The sequence below is a fragment of the Chionomys nivalis genome, chromosome X, assembly GCF_950005125.1.
Source record: "Chionomys nivalis chromosome X, mChiNiv1.1, whole genome shotgun sequence".
In the NCBI taxonomy this organism is placed as follows: Eukaryota; Metazoa; Chordata; class Mammalia; order Rodentia; family Cricetidae; genus Chionomys; species Chionomys nivalis.
This window is the reverse complement of record NC_080112.1, coordinates 118,166,292-118,190,105: the sequence shown is the minus strand read 5'-3', so window position 1 is coordinate 118,190,105 and position 23,814 is coordinate 118,166,292. Positions and strand designations below refer to the sequence as shown.

General features: G+C 43.8%; 1 protein-coding gene across 1 annotated transcript in view; it reads right to left on the bottom strand.

The window, feature by feature from the left end:
- Positions 1 to 6,852: 6,852 nt before the first annotated feature.
- Kiaa1210 (KIAA1210 ortholog) overlaps positions 6,853 to 23,814 on the bottom strand; it is a 53,735-nt gene continuing 36,773 nt past the window's right edge. Inside the window, 6 exon segments of the mRNA XM_057760767.1 lie at positions 6,853 to 7,002; positions 11,168 to 11,350; positions 12,251 to 14,234; positions 14,451 to 16,785; positions 19,027 to 19,132; positions 22,667 to 22,846. Coding sequence (XP_057616750.1) covers positions 6,853 to 7,002; positions 11,168 to 11,350; positions 12,251 to 14,234; positions 14,451 to 16,785; positions 19,027 to 19,132; positions 22,667 to 22,846 — 4,938 coding nt within the window.

Here is a 23,814-nt window from a genome sequence, read left to right as displayed (position 1 = left end):
CAAGAGCTCCAGCTTCAGGGACCATCACCAGGGCCACCGGACAGCTCCTGAGAACTTAGGCTAGCACTGGGAAGGTTCAGCGGTGGTGGTTCTACCAGCACAGCAGAAAACTTGGTGTCACCAAAGGCATCATTCGTGCGCGTCTCAAAGAAGCGCTGCAGGCCGATGATGGACTGCACATCCGCCTATTTTCAGATATTTAGAGACAACTTGTATTTCTTCTTTTGAGAAATGCTCGTTCATTACGATAGTCCATTCATTGATAAGACACATTTTGGTTGTTAGTTCTTTCTATTCCTTTGTATATTCTAGATATTGCTCTGACTGATCAGTTAATCTAACTGATGTATAGCTAAAAACCTTGCATTGATTTTACTCAGGGTGATAGGTAGGAATCTAGCTTTATTCTTGTACATGTGAATGGCTGATGTGAGGACATACTATTCAAGTATTTTTTGTTGTTTGCTTTTTATTGTTTTTGTTTTTCAACTGAGCTTCACGATGTTGCCCTAGCTGTACTGGAGGTCATTATGAATTCAGACTGAGATTCTCCTGTCTCTGCCTGCTCAGTGCTGGAATTAAAGGCATGCGACACAAGGCCCAGCCTTCTCTTATTTCTTGAATGTAAGGGATACAATTATTTCTGGACCTCATTTCCTGTGAGCACAACTAAGTGCCAATAATACTAGTGTGTGCCTCTCTCCTGGGTAGCAGGTATAAGACCCTTGGGGCAGGCTAACTGTGTCCTATTGTATTTTAGCTAGTCTGGTACAGTCCTTTTCATTTTCATATGAAAAGCTTTTCCTATGACTTCAACAGGCGGTCCAATTATCTATGTTCCTTTTGTGTTGTTGATAGTCAGGCTTTGGTCAAGTCGTTCCTACTCCAGTATAAGTAAACAGGTTTGCCTGTATGCATATCTTACAGTTTTGGCCTAGGTTGAAGAGATCAAGGCTGACGTTTAGTAAAGCCAGCATTTTGAGACATGGCTTTCCCACACGAAAGACTTCTCTATGGTCAGTTCCCATGTTATTCCTCTTCACCCCCAAGGCCCATTATGGTCTTATCTCCTTGTCACTCTATGTGATGTGGGAATGTCATATCAATCTGTTGATTTTATTGGTTAAGTAATAAAGATACTGCTTGGCCCTCATAGGTTAAAACATAGGTGGGTGGAGTAAACAGAATAGAATGCTGGGAGGAAGAGGAAGTGAGCTCAGATGCAGGGCAGCTCCTCTGAGAGACAGACGCCATGCTCTCCTCTCCAGAGCAGACACAATGAAGCTCCGACCCAGGATGGACGTAGGCTAGAATCTTCCCGGTAAGCACACCTTGGGGTGCTACACACATGAATAGAAATGGGCCAAATAGTGTTTAAAAGAATACAGTTTGTGTGTCATTATTTCGGGTATAAAGCTAGCCGTGCAGGAGCCGGGCAGGACGAAAAGCAGGCCCGCAGCTCCCTACTACATCTATGGGAGGCCCCCACTTCAAGGCCCCTTTTGTGAGGAAGTCTGCATGTGTTTAAGATAAGAGCAATAGGTTTCCTCACAATAGTTATTTTGTCCTCTGGCTACTCATCCGAGGCTGTTACTAGCTGGAGCCATAGCCAAAGGGACCACAATTTTACTGATTTTATTGTTTTACTAGTGTGGGCAGTTCCATCACTGCATACTAGGTCTCAGAGGTGATCCACGGCTGTTTATTCCAAAGTAGCACCACCTGGAGGAGTTAGTAAGTTACTCTGATGGGCATCCAGGAATTGGGGTTTCCTTGGAACCCCATACTAATGTATGTAACCGAGTCAGAGAGGCTGAGTGGGAACTGGCTTGGATGCACATTCATGGAATCAGGTGGGATGTCAGGAGCTGAGCCACTGTCCCTATTTCCAGGTCATTTTTGATATGGGCAGTTTCAGTGACTAGTCTGATCTGGCTCTCACAGCCCACTCCTGGCTTGGGTCCTCAGCAGCCTTGGTTGAGTGTGGTATATCCATGACTTGATGCCTGCAACTTTAAGGGATGAGGGGGTGATGAGGATTGGGCATTTTTTGAGCAGTGTCAGCCAGGTCTTCAAGAACCTCTAGAGGTGGTTATGTCCATACTCGCAGAGGTCCCCTGAGTCCTTTAGGAGTAGTGGAGGTGGCTGGCAAACATGATCTCAAAAAGGCAGTAAACATTTACAGGATGCACAATGCATCCTAAACAGTATATATGGTAGAGTTAAAGTCCTTTTATTTTCTCAACCAGGCCTGAAGGTTAGGGGGTGGTAGTGCGTGTGCAAGTTTCTTAGTTACTTCTCCATGCAGATAGAATAAGCTACGTAGCCCCCAAAATGCACACCATCACCAGCAGGTATTGTTAGCGTCTCCTGGGTTGAGTGTCTGAAAAGTCCACTCTGTTGTTCTTAAAAAATATGTGGGGGTCCCCCGGGGCTCACGGAGCAGCAGCGAGCTCCCGCAGATGCCAGCAGGGCAGGTGGGTGCAGGGCTCCAGCTGCCACCGGCTCCGGAGTCCAGCACCCTAGCGGCGGCAGAGTTCCCATCAGCGGGGAGCCACGCAGTGGAATTCCCAATGCAGCAGGCGCATGTGAGCAGACCCATGGACACAAAGGTAGCCATAAAACATTTATTGAGGGAGAGAGGGAGAGAGAGAGAGAGAGAGAAAGGAGAGAGAGAGAGAGAGAGAGAGAGAGAGAGAGAGAGAGAGAGAGGAGGAGGAGGAGGAGGAGGAGGAGGAGGAGGAGGAGGAGGAGGAGGAGGAGGAGGAGGAGAGAGGCAAAGCCCCGTGTGTACACCGGGAGAGAACAGAAGGAGAGAGAGAGAGAGATGGCAGCGGAGGTCAGAGGTAAAAAAGGAGTGGGCGTGGCTAGGGCAGGACCGAAAGAATAACACACTGTATGTTAAATAGGTAAGACCCCTGTTTTGTGTCAACATGGGGACCTTGAATCCCTGCTTGAGATTTTCCAAGAACACACAGTCTTTGCTAGTTCATTAGGTCAGTGTTGGCAACCTTGGCACCACCAAATACCTTTGTAATAATTCTTGAATGGCCATGGATCTAATCTACATGGGAAATAGAAAAAGACAAGATCTCCTGAGTAAATTGGCAGCATGGGGACCTTGGGAGAGGGTTGAAGGGGAGAGGAGAGGTAGGGAGGGGAGCAGAGAAAAATGTAGAGTTCAATAAAAGTCAATAAAAAATTTTTTGTATGGCAGTTTTTTTTCCCAGATGGGTTGCTTCATAAGCTTTCGGGATTAGACTGGGAGCCGTTGTCCCTGGAATTATTATCCATAGCAATCAGCCAGTCCTGATCTTTAGTATCTTCTTCATCAATTGTTAAAACAGCCTTAGCAGATAGTGAGAGGGGACTGGGGGCCTTTGTCTTCATGGAAGGCAGGCTGTTTGGCTGCCTAGTCTGCCAGTTGCTTTCCCTAATTCACTGGACGTTGACTCTTTGTGAGCGTGGCAGTGTATCACTGCCATGGCCAGCTTCAGAGGCAGTCTCCTGTTGGGTGATCAAGCCTGTCTGACTTTCTTGCCTATCTTCCCAGGTGTCCTTACCTGATCTGAATGTCCAGCCTAGTCTTGTTTTTTTTTTTTCCCACTCTTGGATCTCACAGTCCCCTTGGCCACTGGAATAAGACCCCAGAATCCAGTCAGGGGTACACACTTCTATGTTCCAAAGACCTTGAGTGAGCTGAGAGGCCTGGGAGCAGTAGTCATTCTTCAACAACTGGGGTCCTGGTGAAGGAGATATCACTGGAGCTTCCAGAAATGTTGACCCAATCCTGTAACCATGGAAGGAAACCAACTTGGTTGGCTTGATGTGCAATCTTCTTAATGTGTAAGGTCTTTTACAATCATTTCTTTAATTTTTTGAGATTACAATTATACCATTTCCTCCATCCAAATTCTCTCATATACCCCTCCTTACCCTCTTTCAAATTTAATTCCTCTTTACTTTGAAAGAATTTTTCAAAGAAATTTTACACTTACATCCATCAAGGAAAGTGGTCTGCAGTTTTCTCTTTGGTTTTCATGTCAGTGGTCAGTGCAGTACTGGCTTCATATAGGATTTTTGTGGGTATCTTTTTCTTTCTAATTTGTGGGAAAGTTTGAGGAGCATTGATATTAGCTATTCTTCAAAAAGTCACACGATTTGTCAGTGAAGACATTCAGTTGTGGGTTTCCTTGCCAGGAGTCTTAATCACTTTTTCATCTCATTACACTGTATGGGTCTATTAAATGGTTTTATTTGTCTTACCCCCCAAAGCCCTAGGCATTGGCTTTTACACTAAATGGATATTCTCTTAGCACACATTATGTTGAAGTAAACTTGACCGTTCTGTAACCTGTTTTATTAACATCAGTGTTGATGTTTAAAGCATACCATCATATAGTATTCCTTATGGCTAGGACTACATAATGAAGCAGAGACTCTTGTCCCTATTACCTGCATTGGAAGGACAGAATGAGTCAATAGATGGGTATTAGCATAGTGTAGTTTATGTTGTATAAGCTGTTAAAACAGCATTGCTCTTGGGTCTAATTATAAAGGATGCTTTCCTTGACCTCCATATTTCTTAAGCCACACCTTGGCCATTTTCCAATCTTATTCCTCTATAGAGGGTCAGAAACCTATGAAAACAACATTTCCTAATCCTGCTAGAATACGGCCCATGTAGTTAATATCTCTATTTCCTCTGCTTCTAGAGGCTGTACTCTGCCCTTAGGATGGTCCAACCTTGGTAAATCTGACTGTTCTACCAAGGCATAGGCTCCCAGAGCTAAGTGTGGTTAGAACAGGACCTGGAGCTGGGTCTAGGGGACAGGCTAGGGCCTAGCAGCAGAACAGGAGTGGGAAACAAGGCCCACATTATTGGTTAGGTCTTTAGTAGTTTGAATGTTCTAAAATCCATTCTAGTCTCTCTGGTCATTATAAATATACATGAAAAAGATAGACCATTGTATAAAACATGTTTTATTGGTTGATTTAAATGTGAATTTCTCCAACTGAGCTCCTGTTCTGAAATTCAGTTGTCTCACTAGCCAGACTAAATAAATAGTTGGTGTTATAACTCCTTTTTGTTGACAGAGGTTTCTGTCCCACCAGGTCCCACAGCCGTTCAGTCTCAAAGAAGTGCACAGAGGCCTACATTAATTATAAACTGGTTGGCCTATTAGCTCAGGCTTCTTATTAACTCTTACCTCTTAAATTAACCCATAATTCTTGTCTGTGCTAGCCACGTGGCTTGGTATTTTTATCAGTGAGGCATTCTCATCTTGCTTCCTCTATGTCTGGGTCATGACTGCAGACTGAGTCTTTCCTCTTCCCAGAATTCTCCTGTTCTGGTCACCCCACCTATACTTCCTGCCTGCCTACTGGCCAATCAGCATTTATTTAAACCAATACAAGTGACAAATCTTTACAGGGTACAAGACCATTGTCCCACAGTACCTTTTCCTCCTTTACTGTGTATCATCCATCTCTGCATGAGCCCGGTGCTTCCAAGATTTTGAAAATGACTGGTTTAGAAGCTTATCTTTGTGTAAGATTTTGATACAGTCCTCAAACTTCCTGGTTTGCAGCCACCATGTGCTGGGTCCCTTTTCCCACCCCACCAAAGCCTACATGGAGGCCACCAGCTTGGTCACTCACATCACTGTGGAAACTACTTCTATATAGGGCAACCTCTTAAAATATTTTGGTCCACTGACAATCTTCAATCTGAGTTGCCCATATTCTATTTCCCTTCCTTCCCCATTCCCCAGACAGAAATAAATGAAAGAATAAGTAAGCTTTATTGAATTTATTTGTTTTGTGTTAATCAAAAAATAAGAAAGTTAAAAGAAACAAACCTATCAGAATACATTCCTAGGCAATAAAAAACCTTAAGCTTGCGATTAAAAATTGAGACTTGTTAGTAATTGGAGAGATATCATTAATGGGGAGTTCTCATAGTGAGAACGATGCAATGACTACATGGGCAAAACTGGGGAAGGGAAGTGTTAGAACTAATATACTGTGATTACCTGTGTTAAGAGCATTAGTTTAAACAAACTATTCACCATAGGAAAAAATGGAATGAAATTCAATCATTCGAAAATTTAACATTATCAAAAGGGCAAAGCTAGAGGACCAAAATAAGGAGATGTCTTATAGATTAAATGAAAAAATTTAGCATGTTGTACAGTGTGACATTATAGCATCATCAGAAAAACCCAGCACCAGTAATTTAAGCTAGCCATAGACTCTCATTGCCTTTTTAGACATGGTTTTGAATGGGGAAGCATCCAACATAGATGTTCAAGATGCATGTCTGCTTAAGCAAAGCAAGCACATGACAGAAGTAGATGTCCTTTGGATCTAGGGGAAAGGAGCTAGATTTACTGTTAAGGCATCTAAATGTAGATCTCTCATAATGTTTGCTGGACTTGAGAGATAGAATAAATGTGTAGAATTTGACAATGGAAAGGTTGATTAAGGTGGAGGAAACCCATCTGCCATAGACAATATCATTCCCTAGGCTTGGATCCTGGACTATAAATATAAAAGGAGAAAGTTTGAAGCAAAATGTGGCTTTTGTCTTTCTTCTAAGGCACAATGTCTGAAGTTAATGATTTCACAAAACTTTTCTGGAGAACATGCTGGGTTTGGGGATATTGGTAGTGACTTTCTGAGGGTTAGACATTAGTAGTATGTATTTCACTCAAATGATTAAAAATGTTAATTGCTATTTCTAAAGTTATTTTCCTTAATAAAAACTAGCTCTAGAAAAACTGTTGTATGGAATTACCACAACTACTGGCAATTACTACTGAAAATGCTGAGGCTCCATCCAGGAGCCATTCATTGCATGATGTCTGACATTTGGCTCCATGCTTGGGCTTTCTTCTTGGCCACTGAGAACCACACAGGCTCCTTGGGTGGTGAAACTTTGGGTGGCACACTTGAAGAGCGTCTGGTATCTCTCTCCCTGGTATATGGGTGAAGCTTGTTCTGATCATCAAACACAACTGAAATCACAGTAAACAATGCACTGTCAGAAACCCCAGAGACACTAGAGCACATGTGAAGGTGAAATGCAATGGACCATTCTTTCAGGTTTGCTCTGATCCCCCAGTTCTTAGTACTTTCCAACCATTGTTCTCTTAGAAGGCAGACTTATAAAAATCAGAGCTTGGGCAAATGGCACAGTAAGTATGTGTGTCCAGGGGCAGCATTAGGTTGGAAATAGCTGTAGGGTGTCACCAAATGTCACCCAAAGGGAAACATTTTTACCTATTCCCTTTTTTATACATCAGATCTGTTTTCACCAGTCACTGACATTGTGAAAAGGAATGATGACTCAATAAATTGATCTAATAAAATCCAGAGAAATAATACTTTACTGACCCCTGTGGTCTGACAGACTACTATCTGCTCCCCAACTCCACTCCCTTTGACTAAACAAGTGTTTCTCAATTCTAACTACACACTGGAAACATCTAGGAGCATTTAAAAAATACCAGTGTGCCTGAATGTGATGGTCCATGCCTCTAATTCCAGCATTTCAGATGTTGTGACAGGAGGTCCAGGAGTTTGATGCTCTAGCTTGGGCTATATTGCTGAAATCAAATGACAACTACAACCCCCCCCCCAAAAAAAAACCAAAGAAACACAAAAACTGGCAGTGCTTATGCAATTTCTTGAACCAACCGAAACAATAGGGATGGAGCGAGGGCGTCTGTCATTTAACATTATTCCTGGTGGATCTATTCTACAGGGGAAGTTGAGAAGCACATCTTAGGAATATACTGCTCATAAGACATGGATCAGTATGATCACAGCTATTTCCACAGCCAAATAATGGGTTCCTGAGTCGAATGTAAATACATCCTCATCTCCAGTTTTGGTGAGGGTCCGGGGATGATGGTGTACCAGAGACCAGAGACCTTGAACCAGACCAATGACTCATTGCAATAAACATTTGTGGATGGGGCTGATTGGACAAAGGGTACACTGTGTGACACACCGCAGTTCTCAATGTCACTGGGATGAACTGAAGTCGGAGTGACCAAGGTGGGGTTTGATGTTTGTTTGTTTTGTTTTTAATTAAATTTTGGAGGATTTTTTTGAGGCGTGCTGCAGGGGTGAGGGGTAGATGTGGAGGGACTGGGAGATGAGCAGGATTGGGGTATATGATGTGAAATTCCTAAAAACTTCAATAAGTAATTATGTTATTTTTTTAAAAAAAAAACCTCATCTTCCTCAACATCAGCTCCTGCTAAGGAAATCCCTCTGGCACATAACTCTCACCAATGAGGTCACAGTCTATCATTTTCTGTCACATTTCTTTGCAGCTTTCAACATCATACCCCCATGTATCACACCCTCAGTCAGAATAAAGGGCATGTGAAGCAAGCCTTTGCAATAATCGTGAATCCGTGCTGATGGGCCTATACAGTGGATTATTGTCAACAGATTTCATTGAGGTTAGAACAGGTGAAGAAACACTGCCTTGCTATCAGCTTAAAAATGGCGTGGTACTTTCCTCTCCTACCTACCCACACGAAGATTTTGTGCCTTGCCTTGATCGCTTCTTCAGTGAGGTGAGAGACTAGAAAGGGCTATGGAAATTGCACACTGGACTCAGCTATAACAACTGGATTTCCTTAAAGTAAGCTAATGTCTGTGGCATTTCATGAAAGAGACATGAAAAAGTAATGAAGCTGATTTGATCAATAAGAGAAATACATTGCCTAAACTTGAAATTGCAAAATGTTTCACCACGTTCCTCTGGGCTTTTTTGACAGGTGAGAATGAGTGCTTTCACCTGATTTTGTAGACTTAGACAGCCTTGACGGCTCTTCTCTGGGAACAGTGGAAGAAAAAGTCATTCTTGAGGGGATATCAGTTGTGGGTTCTGGTTCCTGTAATAGCAAAATGAAAAGAAAACAATAAAGACAGCAAGCTACTTAGAAGACAACATGGTGTGAACCCTGTCCTGGGCATTATGAGTTCAACAATAATCAGGAAAAAAAGATAGAGGATATAGATATTGATGCAGAAGTATACATCTGGGTAGAAATCTCTAACTATTAAAAATTGATTATATAGATCAATAACAAAAGTTAGCACAAAGCTCCTTGGGCTTATAATATACACATATATAATACATATCTATTTAATGATTTATGTGGCATATATTATTTAATTATGTATCTATTTGTGTGTGTGTTCAAGTGTTTTGCTGCATATATGTGTGTGCAACACAGGCACTGCCACTGAGGCCAGAAGAGAGTATTGCATCCCTGGAACTGGAGTTATACTTGGTTATGAGCTGCTCTGGGGGTGCTGGGAATGGAATCCATGTCCTCTGAAAGAGCACTAAATGTTCATAACCACTATGTAATCTCTCCAGTACCAGAACTTAAATTATTAACAAATCCCAAACTGAATCAAGTTTGCCACCTTTCTTTCAGACCATGAAGAAAAGCTGTCTAGTAATACAAATAGTGTAAACAAACTGATAAGAGAATACCTTCTCTCTTGTCTATGACCAAAGCATCCTGACTGTTCCCAGTGTCTTCTCATCTCAGAAGCTAAGTTGTGCTGGAGCTGGTTATTACTCAGATGGGAGAACAACCTTCTCTATAACACTGTACCATCACTTACCTGTGAGCTAACAAGATGTGATGGTTCCAAGCAAATCTGATCCAGTTGGTTGAAGTAAGCACTATATGATTTCTACCTTCCAAAACTTGTTAGTGTATGACTAGAAGTGCTTTTTCCACTAGGAAACGATGTAACTGTATTGTGTAGGCTTTTAAAGTTGATCTGTTCTAAGTCAACAGTTTACACACTCTAGGGTATTTTCCCCTGACAAAAGAGGTAACCAATGACAAAAAAAAAAATTGGAAAGATCTTTAAAGCAGAGTGCTGATCAAAACATGACTCCCTTAATAAATTTAGTAAGCACTTCTATAGGATCTCAGAAACAGCTTTTGGTATGTAAATGTAATCTGCTTTCTTGAGATTCATTTTCTGCAGATTTCCTAAGAAGAAAGCATTATCCCATCATCCCTATCCTCATGTCTAGTACATCCTGTAACATTTTAAAATCTACAGGTAAGTGTGAAACCAACCAAATCGGTATGTAGAAGTGTGAACATCAACACCTAAAAGTACGTATTTAGGGACTGATATGGAAAGGGGTGCATAACGAAACATTAAATGAAAAAGAGCTCCCCTTCCCTAAGCTTTCACTGCCCAGTTTTAATTACACATGGTCAATCACAGTCCAAAAGTATTCAGTGAGATTTTTCATAAATAAACACTTGATAAAGTTTACACTGACTGCCATTTCTAGTGGCCCAGAATCCTCATCCCTTCTCATACCCACCTGGCTGTGACTCTCCCTTTGGTCCAGCATCCCACACTGTATGCTTATGTTTCCTGTCTTTTACTTAGCTGTCTTAAGTGTCTGATGCCCTGGGATGGTGTCATCATGAGTGCCCCAAAGTGCAAGAGCAATGATGCTGTCCATTGAGACCCAAGAGGCTCTTAAGGGCCTCCATTGCACAAACAAGAAAAAATCCTGGACTTACGAGGAGAATTTAGAAACATCTTAGGCTGAGGTTGCTAAAATATATAGTAAAAAATAAATCGAACTTTGAAATTGGGAGGAATACTATCTTTGAGCTCAGATTTTAAAAAGTTAACCATCATGACATATAAATAAGGAGTTAAAGTGGAAAGGACATTCAACTACAGGGCTCTTTACTGTGTGCAACTCCCCTCAGAGACTCTTGGGATAAAAGGGTTTTCTGTGTTCATAGTTTGATTCTCATTTATGAAAAACATGTGCATGTACTTAAAGGTCTAACATATAGTTGCTCAGTTTTTACTCTACTTGTTGTCTCTGTCTTATTATTTCTGCTTGTAGTAATAGGGCTGTTGTTTTATCTCATTTTTTATGCACCCAATTTCATGGGATTCCACTTTAGAATATTTAGGACAAGGCTTGATTTATAGACTCTCTTCATATCCATTACTTTTCATAAATGCTGTAAGAGCGTCTAGGCTGTCACATTTGTGTGAATACAAAATAAAGAAGAATTGTCCTTGGCTAATGCTCCCAATAAGAGATGGTCACTGCATGTCTGGCAGTGACTCCACTAACCTTTCGTGGACTCTCCATGCCTGGATCATATTTTGACTCATATTTTTGCTCCTTGGTCTCAGCCCTAATTTCAGCTCTGTTCCGGGGTTTTTTAGGGAAGTGGGAGGCAAAGCCCTTTTGCCTCTGTTTTGCCACACTGATCCAAGATGGTTCTGTAGTGTAATCTGACTTCAAACTAGAGGTCTTTTCTGAAAAAGAAAGGAAAAGAATTAGAAAGGAAGCCAGGCAGAAAGAGTCTTCAGTCTGATTTAGGTTGCCCACAATAGTGTTCCAAATAGGATCATTTCTGGTTGTCAATCAAAAATAGATACCATTTAGGGAAGGGCCGTTCTCTTTTGTACCCTTCCTACAAAGTGGGAAGGCAGGATTAAGTAGTTAAATAGTTGCGCGTTCAAATGGGCACACTGTCTCTTAGTGAATCCTTTCTTTCCTTTAGCCACCCCCCTTCCCATCCCCAGATCAGGACAGGACAATTGTCAGACAGGCTGAGAAAATTCTCAAGATGCCAAAGACTCAGACCATTGATACAATTCCTCCAACTCTAAGAAAAATCTTACAGATTCTGTTACTTCTTGGTCCCTTGTGCAAATGTCACTGTGAAATAGGTGTGATCAGAGGCAGAGACAATAACAGGCAGGGATGATACTAAGGACACAATGTTTTTCGAAAAGACTAGAGCTCAACAGGTCACCTTGATCTGGAGTAAATTAAGATGATTTCGTATTGCTCTTGATGAACTGGGTTTGGGGGATCTGATTGACAGATTAAAGTGACATGGTGTATGTAAAGTTATTATTTAATTTTTAGGAACTCGTGGGATTCTGCCCAAAGAACGCTCTACATGAGGTAGATGGAGAAGGGAGAGGAGGAGGTCCTGCGTCTATTAATGAGAAGTGAATGGATGCCCTGACCGCTGCCTCCTGGGGAAAAGGAAGAGTGCAAAGGAGTTACTTCTGAATATTTTCATCCTAGATGCAGCACTAGCCCCACCTCTAAATCCACAGCTAGTTCTGTCAAAGTCGTACAGTCGGAAACCTAGAGACCACGGAGTTCATGGCCCATTCATCCAAGGCTTTGCCTTACAGGTCTTCTCTCTGGAGAGACAAAACTCTCACCTGGAGGTCTGAAAACTGTTGGCTTCTTGAAAATGCTTTCATATCTGGGCCTGCTTCCTTGCTTTTCTGCACAGCTAAGTTCTTGGCTGGACTTCTCATGGCCTCCGCTGAAGCCCTGGGGAGTTCCTTTGTTCGTCTGTTCTTTTCCAGCTGGGACAACTGGCGCGATAGGTTCTGGGATCCCACTCCTCTGGGAGATTTTCCGCAGTCGCACTCCAAAAACATTTTCGACATCAGACTTGCTGGTGGAGAGAAACGAAGAACGCTCTTTTTCGTCACGACGCTGAGGAACTTCTTCCTTAGAGTAAGTGCCAGTTGAAGCAAATGCTTTCTGGGCAGGAACCCAAGTGAATTTGCCAGGTTTGGTAACGGAAGTTGGGGTGGTTTTAATGAAGTCCTCATAGCCTTGTATGTCTTTCATGGTTTTCTTTGTGGAATCCGGGCCTTTGGGCATGGACCAGCTGCCAGTATTCTTCCTAGAAGTGGTTCCTTCCGTGGCAGCATTGGCGGAACTTAAGTAAACTTGTTGCTGATAATCAGAGGTCACTAAAGCCTGAGCAGACTGACCGGGAGGCCGATGCCCCTCAGGACTGCGCCACTCCACAGGAACATTTGCAGGAGCTGTTGATAAAACCGGTGGCTGCGAACTAGCTACATCGAAGCCTTGAGAAGGCTGTGTGGAAGGCGGTTGGACTTCAGACCTCTTCCACTCTTCGGGAAAACTGACAGAAACGGAGACTTTCTGCCTGTATTCAAGCTTTCCCAGGGACTGAGAACTGTCCACTGCAGAGCTGCTCCACTTCCCAGGGGCGCCCTTAGAATACGACACAACTTCCTGGGACTCTTTTGGTCTTCTGGGCGACTGCGGAGGCTGCTTCAGGGGCAGCTTCTTCAAAGTGGTGTCTTCCTTAGGCTCATCATCCCAGTTACGTAAGAATGCTTGCTCCTCCAGTTTAGGCTTCACCAAAGATCTGGAAGGACGGCTTCGATTCTGAAGCACAGGTTTTCCATAAATGGCCGTCTCCCCAGTAGTATTCTCTGCCAAAATTTGATCTGCCATAAATTTCACAAAGGACTGGGAAGGAGCGTTTCTACCCTGTTGTTTCTTAGAGCTGTCTTGGTCATCAGCACTCTCCAGACTGGAGGGCATGTCCTTAACCTTAGAACTCATTAAGAATGGGGTGGCAACTTTGGGAGGCAGTGGCTTCCAGGAAATGCCTCCCTCAAAAGAGGGACTCTCGCACGTTGAGGGTGTCTTCTGGACTTGAAGTTTTGTAATGCTTTGGGAAGGATTTCTGGGAATCCATGCCTCCTTATAAATGTCCCCCTCTTTGGCAAAACCTTCTAGACTTGAGGCTTGGCTCTCAGACTCAGGACCCAACCATGGATGAGGTGCATATTTTGAAGGCATTGGCTCGATAGGAATGCCCCATTCTCCAGAAGCTCCCAATGAATCTGGGGAAACTTCTTCCTTGAATTCTGTGCTTCTTGGGAGTTGATGTCTTCCAGGCTTCATAATTGGAGAAACTCCCTCATCTGCTGCATAAGTCTCCGGATCTACTCTTGACTGGAAAGAGAATCTATAAGGCATGAGCTCCACAGAGCCACTCTGTGGTACAGAAATAGCCACTAACTCCGTGGAGACTGGCTGTTGGACTGCTGATCCTATCAAGGACTGAGAAAGCTCTCTGGGAGCTGGTGGATCAACAGGAATGCTCCACGTTGCTTTTGCAGCCTTGTCTGGGGGTGCAGAGATTTGTTCAAATGGAGAAGTTGGCCATGGCTGCAAAGGGTTTCTAGGAGACAATGGCTCTACAGCGACTTGTTGCATAGATGTGTTCATGGATCCTGTGGAGGCTGACTGTCGGACTACTGATCCCATCAAGGGCTGAGAAGGCATTCTGGGAGCTGGTGGATGAATAGGAATGGCCCATGCAGCAGGAACGTTGCCAGGGAGTACAGGTATTTGCTCAAAGTTAGGAGTCACCCATAGCTGGGAAGGGCATCTGGAAGAACCTGGCTGTACAGACATAATCCCTTGGGCCTCAGGACTATCTGAACCTGTAGGCACTTGCTTAAATTTAGGGACAGGCTGTGTTTGGAAGATATGTTGAGCAGGTGCGGACTCCATAGGGTTGCCCCCTTGAGTGGAAGCATGCATTGGATCTCGGGTCATCTGTGGTTGGAATTTGGACTTTACTGAGGGTTGAGGAGGCAACAGCTCCACCAAAGAGGCACCTTCTACTGAGGTACTTTCTGCGACTGGTTGACTTTGAGGAGTTAGTAAGGAGTGAGTAGAATATTTGGTGTGCGGTGGACCCCTGGCAATGATCTGAGTGGCGACAGCCTCGGATTCTAAAGGCACATTTTGATAAGGCTGCTTCATAGGCTGGGAAAGGGAAAGGGGCGCATGCTCCATAGAAGAGTTCCCTTCGAAAGCTGTGCTCTCTGAACCGGAAAATGATTGTTTCCCTTGAGGCGTCATCCATGGCTGGAAAGATTGTGCCAGAAGCCTCGAATCCATAGGAACACCTCTTTCAAAAGTCGAACCCTGGTACTGGGTGAAGGGTTTCAACAGGGGTTGAGGAGGATGCTGAGTAAGCAGGGACTCCATAAAATGGCTCCCCTCAAATGCAGCACTTTCTGCACCCAGTGAAACTTCTTTCTTGATGGTTGGTCCCACTGAAGGCTGAGAAGGGTATCTGGGAGACTGTGCAGCAACAAATTGTTCAAAAATGCCAAGTTCTGAGCCTGCAGAAATATCTTGCTCAAGTACTGGTCTGATTGGGGGCTGAGAGTGGTGTCTGAGAAGCAGGGCCTCCATGGAAGCTGCCTCTCCCATGGTCGAAACGTCTGGACTTGGGGGGATATTTTGCTCAATGGTGTGCACCACTGGGTGCTTCAAAGCCTTTCTAAGAGATGGTGGCTGCATAAAAATGTCCCAGTCAGCAGCAGTGCCCTCTGCAAACACTTGATGCTCAGACTGAGGGCTCATCCATAACCTGACAGTGTGGCCGGGAGGTAGTGACTCCACGGGTCTGCTTTGTGATACAGAAATGTTCCCCAAAATGGGGGGTTGCTGCTGAGTACCAGGGCTCACAATGGGTGGAGAAGTGTGTACGGGGTGCACTGGCTTGGCAGAACCACTCCACTCTTTTGGGGTACTCTTCGAAACTGGGGACACTTCTTGCTGATCTCTGGACTGACCCAGGGCCTGCTTGGAAGGTTCAGGAGGCTGCTCTTCCTCCGAGCTGCTCATATCCTCAGAACTGTGATACTTCTCAAAGTAACTGCTTGACTCTGTGGAGACTTCATTTTCTTCAGACTCCAGCAAGGCCTGGGAATATCTCCTGGAAGACAACTTCTCTTCAGAGACGGAATCGATGATAAAACTTGCTGATTCTGAGCATCCTTCAAACTCGTCGAAGGACTGGAAGGATTGGGCTGATGTCATCTCGCAGCTTCTCTGATCGTCTGAGGAACTGTCTGATTCTGAGGAGACTTCTCCAGCTTTGGCTTTTCCGAGAGGCTGCTGCCACCCTGTCTTGCTCAGTTCGGCATCTGCATTTCCTGCTTTGAGGAAGACATCGTCATCTTGAGGGCTCCACAGAAGCTGGAAAGAATGCGCGGAGCCCAGTTGCACTTCAGAACTGCTCTCATACTCTGAACTACTGTATGAATCGGAGGAGATTTCCCCTGCAGGTGGCCACCTCCTGAGGGGAAGAGGCGACATGGGCATAGAAACATCATCTGCGGTAGTGCTTGAAACACTTGCTGAAAAGGCCCGAAGGCCACCTCTGGGATGCCTCCCTTTGGGGTAAGTTGTGCTCTCCAAGGATAATTCCTTTCTTGGTAGAAACTTTTGCAAACCAAGGCTGGATGCTTCTCCCTCTTCTCCATGGACTTGAGAAGGATGTGTGCACTCTTGGGCCTCCGCTGTCCTCGAGACAGTGGCCTCTTCTTGGCTTGTGGATGGTTGTCTTATCCGTGAACTGGCTTTCTCCTTTTTCTTCTTGCCTTCAGAAAACCCTTCTTCATGGCTGAGTAGTGGACTGCTAACCGTGAATTCTGACACATGTGTAGGTGTAGGCTGTGGTGCTGGTGTTCTTTGGGCTTCAACATCTATGGTAGCCATTTCCCCCTTCACATTCCCTTTATCGGAAGGCATCTTCTGAGGAGTAGTAACCGCTGCTTCTGCAGTTGGGTTCTGCTCTGTGCTTTGCTTCTCCAGACAAAGCTTCAAGAAAGAGTGCTCCTTTCCAGACAAATCTTCAGTAGGTGAGGAGCCAGCTTTCCCAGCCAGGTCATGTTCTTTCGTGGATTTTAGAAGGTCTTTCTGTACTAAACCCAACTCGTTTTTGACTCTTCTTCTGCGTCTTCTTGGATGGGATCCTGAAACCGAGTGGCCTGTGCTCGAGGCAGCATCAGTACTTAGAGACTGATGTCTTGTCTTCTTCTTATCCTGAGAGTCAGGTTTGTAACTCTGCTCCTGTCTTGTAGGCCCTGTACCAAATGTAAAAAGGAAAGGAGAGATGTGTGTGCTTTCAACTTCCTAAAAGAGTACCACTCTCCCCTGGCTATGTTTGCTACCAAATTCCCTGATATGAACATGGAACTATGCAGGAGATATTCCCTTGTTCACTGCCAGCTTTAAGCAATGGAAAATGTTTCTAGTGAAGGGCAATTTCGATCCTATGAGCAGATAGTCTTGGACTGGCTCATTAGCATGCCATCAGTAGTCTACTTGACCATTAGGTGTGAGATTCAAAAAGAGGCAAATGGTGGGTTTTTTTTTTTTTTTTTTTTTTGGTTTTTCGAGACAGGGTTTCTCTGTAGCTACGGAGCCTGTCCTGGAACTAGCTCTTGTAGACCAGGCTGGCCTCGAACTCACAAAGATCTGCCTGTCTCTGCCTCCCGAGTGCTGGGATTAAAGGCGTGCGCCACCACTGCCCGGCGCAAATGGTAATTTTTGTAACAATGATTACATTTGAGAAACCTAACTGGAGCAGGAGCAAGGGGGATTCTTTTTGAATGACTTTTATTTTATTATTGTGTGGATGTGGATATTTTGCCTGCATGTAAATCTTTGTATGACGTGTGTGCCTGGTGTCTGGAGAGGCCAGAAGAGATCTCAGATGCCCTGGAACTGGAGTTACAGATGTTTGTGAGCCTCCTGCATCTGTGAGGTACTCCTTCGGTACTTTTTCCTCTACAGCTCAGTTTGATCTAACAGCCCCGCTGTGCTGGGTCCTTCTTCACAGACATTGAGTCTGACGCGCCACCTAGTGGTTGCATCTGCAGCATACAGCGCAGAGCTCCTTGATTTAGGGCCTGTGCTCTTTCTAAATCAGGCCCTTCCTGTGGAACAGCAACCATAGGTACCCCTGGGCTATTGACTCCGTTCTATCTCCATGTGTGAAAAATGAGATCACACTCTCCATCTATGTCCTTTTCTTCCTCCCTCTCATCCTTCTTTGAAAGGCCTTTTTAGTGTTTTGTCTTTCTGGGAAAAACATACTGAAAGGAGTCCTATCTTTGACACGACGTGTGAAGTCATTTGTGGAAAACTCTGACAACCATCCAACATAAGTGACAGAAGTGAAATTTAATTTTGTCAAACACTGCACGGGATTAGCTTGCCGTGGATACCTGGCTGCGCCTGCACACAGCTCTGATAGCCGTGGACATGGCTATCAGTCATGAAGTGGCCATGAACAGCAAAATTTTCTCTAAACTGGAAGAGAACTGTAGCTCCTACGAGAATAATTTGGGGGAGCCAGTTCCATTGTTCCTATCTTCTTGCATTGACGGGGAAGAACACTGAATAAGCCATCACTAGCTGCACTCCACAGAACTCAGCAAGCATAGCCATTTGAAAAAACTGAACACATTTACAAACAACGTGCCTCTCCAGTTGGAAATTCATTTAGATAGGATTTAAAAAAAGCATGTAGGAGCTGGAGAAACGGCTCAGCTGTTAAGAGCACTGACTGCTCTTCCAGAGGACAGGGGTTCAATTCCCAGCACCCACATGGCATCTCACAACTGTCTGAAAATCCAGTTCCAGGGGATCTGACACCTTCACACGAATGCACATAAAGATAAATAAATCATAAAAAAATTTTAAAAAAAACATGTGTGATCCTTTCCACAAAGAAACCATTGTTTCTGTTGATTTAGGAGGAGAATTTCGGGCCATACTTTTGTAAACATATCTTTAATTTAATTAAAAGTTTTGTTTTTGTGATTTTTTTAAGTAATGCATCTGGGAATATACCTCACAGAGGGTCCTTAACCCTTTTAACTACTGAGATAGGCAGCAAGCAGTATGCCAGAAGGGTCACATAGAGTCTCCCACAGTGGACAGCCTGCCTCCCTGGCTTGTGGTGAGGTGCCCAGGGCCCTAATAGATTCATAGGCTTTCATTATTTCTTAATTCTGGGTATGGGTACATACATGTAGGTGCCCACAGAAATCATAAGTGTCAGATCCACCTGAGGCTGGACTTATGCACACTTGTGAGCTGCCTTACTTGAGTGCTGAGAACCAAACTGGGGTCCTCTGTAAGAGCAGTGCATGCTCTTAGCTGCAGAACCCTCTCTCCAGCTCACTTGTGTGTATCCGACACACAAGAGGACCCAGGGTAGCAGCCCTGGGGAGAGGACGCTTTTGTTCATACTCCCAGCACACTGTACTGTTCATCGAAGGCCGAGATCCACGGACGGGCAGTGAAGGGATTCTAACCTGTGCTGTCCCTTTTGTGCTCCTTCCGGTCGGCGTGTTTTGTCTTGGTTGTGGCCTTTTCTTTAGTCACCAGTGAAGCAGGCTGCTCTTCTTGCTTTGCTTTGGCCTGAAACAAAATTTCAAAGGAAAACAAAGAACTTCATTCTGACTGCCATATTCTCCAGATCTTTACACAAGTGACCAAGGCAGAGGCAGCTTGCCAGAAGGTTCACAGGAAGTCTCCCATAGTGAGAGCCTGCCTCTCTGGGTGATGGGGAGGTGTCCATGGAGCCCAACACGTGAATAGGCTTTGGCCCCTAGGCTCCCCAGTTGAGAACTGCCCTCTCAATTCATATTTCATCTGTGTTTTAAAAGCAAAATTGAGATATCTTTTATAATTTTTATTTTTGAGATTATGATTTAATAACAACATGCTTCCCTTTCTTCTCCTCCCTCCAAACCCTTCCACATCCCCCTCTTTGTTCTCTTTCACATTTATGGTCTCTTTTTTTCATTAATTATCATTATATGCCCACATATATTATGTGTGTACATATACTCCTAAATATTACCTGTTAGATCTATATAATGTTACTTATTTGTATGTTTTCAGGGCTGATCATTTGGTAAATTAATTGCTATGCTTTTCCCTGGGGAAGACTATTTTTCCCAATCTCAGTATTTCTTAGCTGTCTGTAGTTACTTGTGGCGGGCTGAGGCATCATAAGATTTGTCCCAGTCACTTTGACCTGTCTATGTATGTGTCATTGTTCTGCTAATCTCTCTTTGTACCCATCTTTTTAAATGGGTATTGGGAACCAAACTCAGGTCTTCACACATGTGATATTTTTATTTATTTATTTTACATCCCAATTGCAGTTTCCCCTCCCTCCCCTCACAGTCCCAACCATAACACCTCCCCCCCCTACACACACACACACACACTTCCTCCTTTTCTATTCAGAAAGAGCAGGCCTCTCATAGGTATCAACCAGTTGCAGTAAGACCAAACACCTCCTCATGCATTAAGACCAGGGAAGGCGACCCAGTATGAGGAGTAGGGTCCCAAGAGCAAGACAAAGTGTTAGAGACAGCCTCTGTTCCCAATGTTAAGAGTCCCACAAGAACACAAAGTTACACAACTGTAACATAAATGCAGAGGACTGAGGTCAATCTCATGTAGGTTCCCTAGCTGTTGGTGCAGTCTCTGTGGGCCCTGATACAAAAATATTCAACAAAATACTTGCAAAACAAATCTAAGAACACATCAAAAAATTCATCCAGCATGACCAAGAGGCTTTTATCCCAGAGATGGAGGGATGGTTCAAAATACAAAATTTTGTCATGTGATCCACCATATAAACAATCCGGAAAAAAAAAAAAAACACACACACATGATCATCTCATTAGATGATGAAAAAGTCTTTGACAAAATTCAAAACCCGTTCATGATAAAAGTCTTGGAGGGATTCAAAGAATATATGTAAATATAATAAAAGCAATATACCACAATCTGATTGCCAACCTCAAATCAAATGAAGAGAAACTAAAAGCAATTCCATTAAAATCAGGGACAAGACAAGGCTATCCATATCTATTTCATATAATACTTGAAGTTTTAGTTAACATGAAAAAGAGATCAAGAGCATATAAATTGGAAAGGAAGAAGTCAAATTTTTGCTATTTGCAGATATTCTGATGCTATACATAAGCAACCCCAAAAATTATACCAAGGAAACTCCTGCACTGATGAACATCTCCAGCAAAATGGCCGGTTATAAAATTAATTCAAAAACTCAGTAGTTCTCCTCAATACAAATGATAAACAGGTTGAGAAAGAAATCAGGGAAACAGCACCCTTTGCAATAGCCACAAATAATATAAAACATCTTGGGGTAACCTTAACCAAGCAAAAGAATGACCTTTATGACAACAACTTCAAGTCTTTGAAGAAATTGAAGAAGATATCAGAAAGGGGAAAGATTTCTCATGCTCTTGGATAGGTAGAATTAACACAGTAAAAATGGCAATCTTACCGAAAGCAATCTACAGATTCAATGATTGCATCAAAACCTATCACAAATCTTTACAGACCTTAAAAGAACAATACTCAACTTCATATGGAAAAACAATAAAACCCAGGATAGCTAAAACAATCCTATACAATAAAAGAACTTCCTGAGGATCACCATCCCTAATTTCAAGTTCTACTACAGAGTAATAACAATAAAAACCTCATGGTATTGGAATAAAAACAGATGGATAAATGGAATCGAATTGAAGACCATGACATAAGCCCACACACCTATGCACATCTGGTTTTTGACAAAGAAACCAAAATTATACAATGGAAAAAAAGTATCATCAATAAATAGTGCTGCATAACTGGATATCGGCACATAGAAGAATGCAAATAGAGACACATCCACAACCCTGCACAGAACTCAAGTCCAAGTGGATCAAAGATAGAACCTGACAGAAGAGAAAGTAAGTAGTGCCTTGAACACGTGATTTTAAGAGAATACTTTAAAAAATTTTTTGTTTTGTTTTGTTTTTTAGTTATATGTATGTGCTGTGTCTTTGTGTGGGTCTGTGCACATGTGTCTGCAGATACCTAAAGAGTCCATAAGAGGACATTGGATTACTGGAGCTGGAGTTACAGGCAATTGTGGGCCACCTGACATGAGTGCTGAGAACCAACCCTGGGTTCTCCATAAGAGCAGTATGAGCTGGCAACCATTGAGAGATCTCTCCAGAGTTCTTTGCTATGATTCTAACTTATTAGCTCTGCCTAAATATAGCTTGACTTGTTAGCAACTCATGCAGAACTCTTTGGCAGCGTGTGGAGGTCTTCGGAAGGGCTGAATTCTGAATGACTGGAATTGCTGAAAGCCTGGTCTCGAAAAGAGTGGAGCAGCGCAGCAGTTTATAGCTCATGGATCTCATACGATCAATCAGTGAATGAATCTTCATCCGTGCTAGGCTTGAATACCTTCTGCAGAGAGGACTGAAGGGATTTCCAGGCACTTAGCCAATAAGTAGGTTGAACAGGGTTAACCCTGTTTCTGCTTTCCCCCATTCCCTTTTATAGAAGTTTCAAATCGACGGGACATTTCATGCAGTTAGCACAAGCTTGCTCACCCACTGCACACATCAAGGCCAGGACAGTGATATATGGACATTACTATCCCTACTAAAGGGTGTGGATCACCCATCAACTGTGTCCAGCTGTGGCCCTCAGGCAGCACATGGCCACATGTGGCCAAGGGTATCTATGAATGTGGCCCAACACAAAGCAACAAACTTAAAGCTTGATATTTGGAGCGTCTTTTAAAAAAAAATTCAGGCCGGGCGGTGGTGGCGCACGCCTTTAATCCCAGCACTTGGGAGGCAGAGGCAGGCGGATCTCTGTGAGTTCGAGACCAGCCTGGTCTACAAGAGCTAGTTCCAGGATGGGCTCCAAAACCACAGAGAAACCCTGTCTCGAAAAACCAAAAAAAAAAAAAAAAAATTCAGTTGCACGGTTCTGAAGCTTGGTAGATAACAATGCCGTGGCACCATGTTCAAAGGCCGGACACATCTATACGCGGAGAGTTTCCTTAACAGCAGAGGGCACAGATCAGAACTCGTCTTTTCTCTTAGAATCTCGTAGAAGACTTACAGACGAGGAAGCTGTCTTCTTCCTCTTCTGTTTCCGGGCATTTAAAGCTATCTTGCGTTTAGCAGCGGAAGAATCCAATCAGCCTTGTGAGGTGGCTGGGGTGCTGAACCCTGAGAGCAGCTGAGCGCTGCTTTGAGAGAACTGCGAGAGATCAAGCTCCGAGAACAATTCCAAGCCACTCTGGAGAGTGGGAAAAACACGTGACTCAATCCATGCAGACACTGGCCCTGCCCTTGAAGCCAGAGGTGCCTCTTCCTTGTTGAGGAGTGCTTAAGGAAACCTTTCGTGGATGACTGCCCTCTTTCTATCCCCTTCCTGTGCCAATGTCACTTTGGATCCTTTGTAAAGTGAGAAATAGGAAGAAATTGGGGTGCTTCCTCACTCAGGAAGCAACCAGGGTGTCCTGTTGCCCTCGCAATTGGAACACGTAGTGGAGTTTACGAGGTGGAATCCTTGCATGTTCTCGTGTCCCATCTTCCCTTCTTAGTGACAGGAAGACATTTGTCTAGGGAGCAAGGTGCAACCTTGTACGAAAGAAGCTCCGTGGGGCTCTGGAGCTGCTGTATTGGAGTGTTAGGTGCATGGAGAAAATCCAGTTGGAAGAAGGCCTCTTTGCAAGCTCTGTTTTCGTAGAGAGCACACTAACTTTATATTTGCTGTTTGTGGGTCCAAAGCTGATGGGAAGACTCTGGGAACTGACTTTTCCCACTTCCAATGAAGCATAGACAGAGCCCATAGCCTTGTCCTCCTTGTGGTTGGTTCCGTCTCCCAAAACTACTTGGATTTGAGGCACCTGGTTGCATTCCTTGGTAGGAACTTTGAAATAGTCCCCTGGGGGATTATGGACATAACATTTTCTACACCCCCAAGAGACACGCAAGAGGTCACCTACTCCTAAATACCTGCAAAGAAGTCGCATTGAATAGCAGGTAATGGACATCAGCAACACATGACAGCATGTTCATTTTGTGTTTATCCACTAAGTCCTTTTCGAAGTAGTGTTGCATGGTGCCAGGGAGTCCTTGGCAAGAGGTAGAGTCCACATGCGGCCACATTACCTACGAACACTGTTTGCTGACACGGGGGAATCTTCAGGTGTTTATCGAGACTCCAGCTATGGTCCTTTCATGGTCTGTGATTTCAGTGTG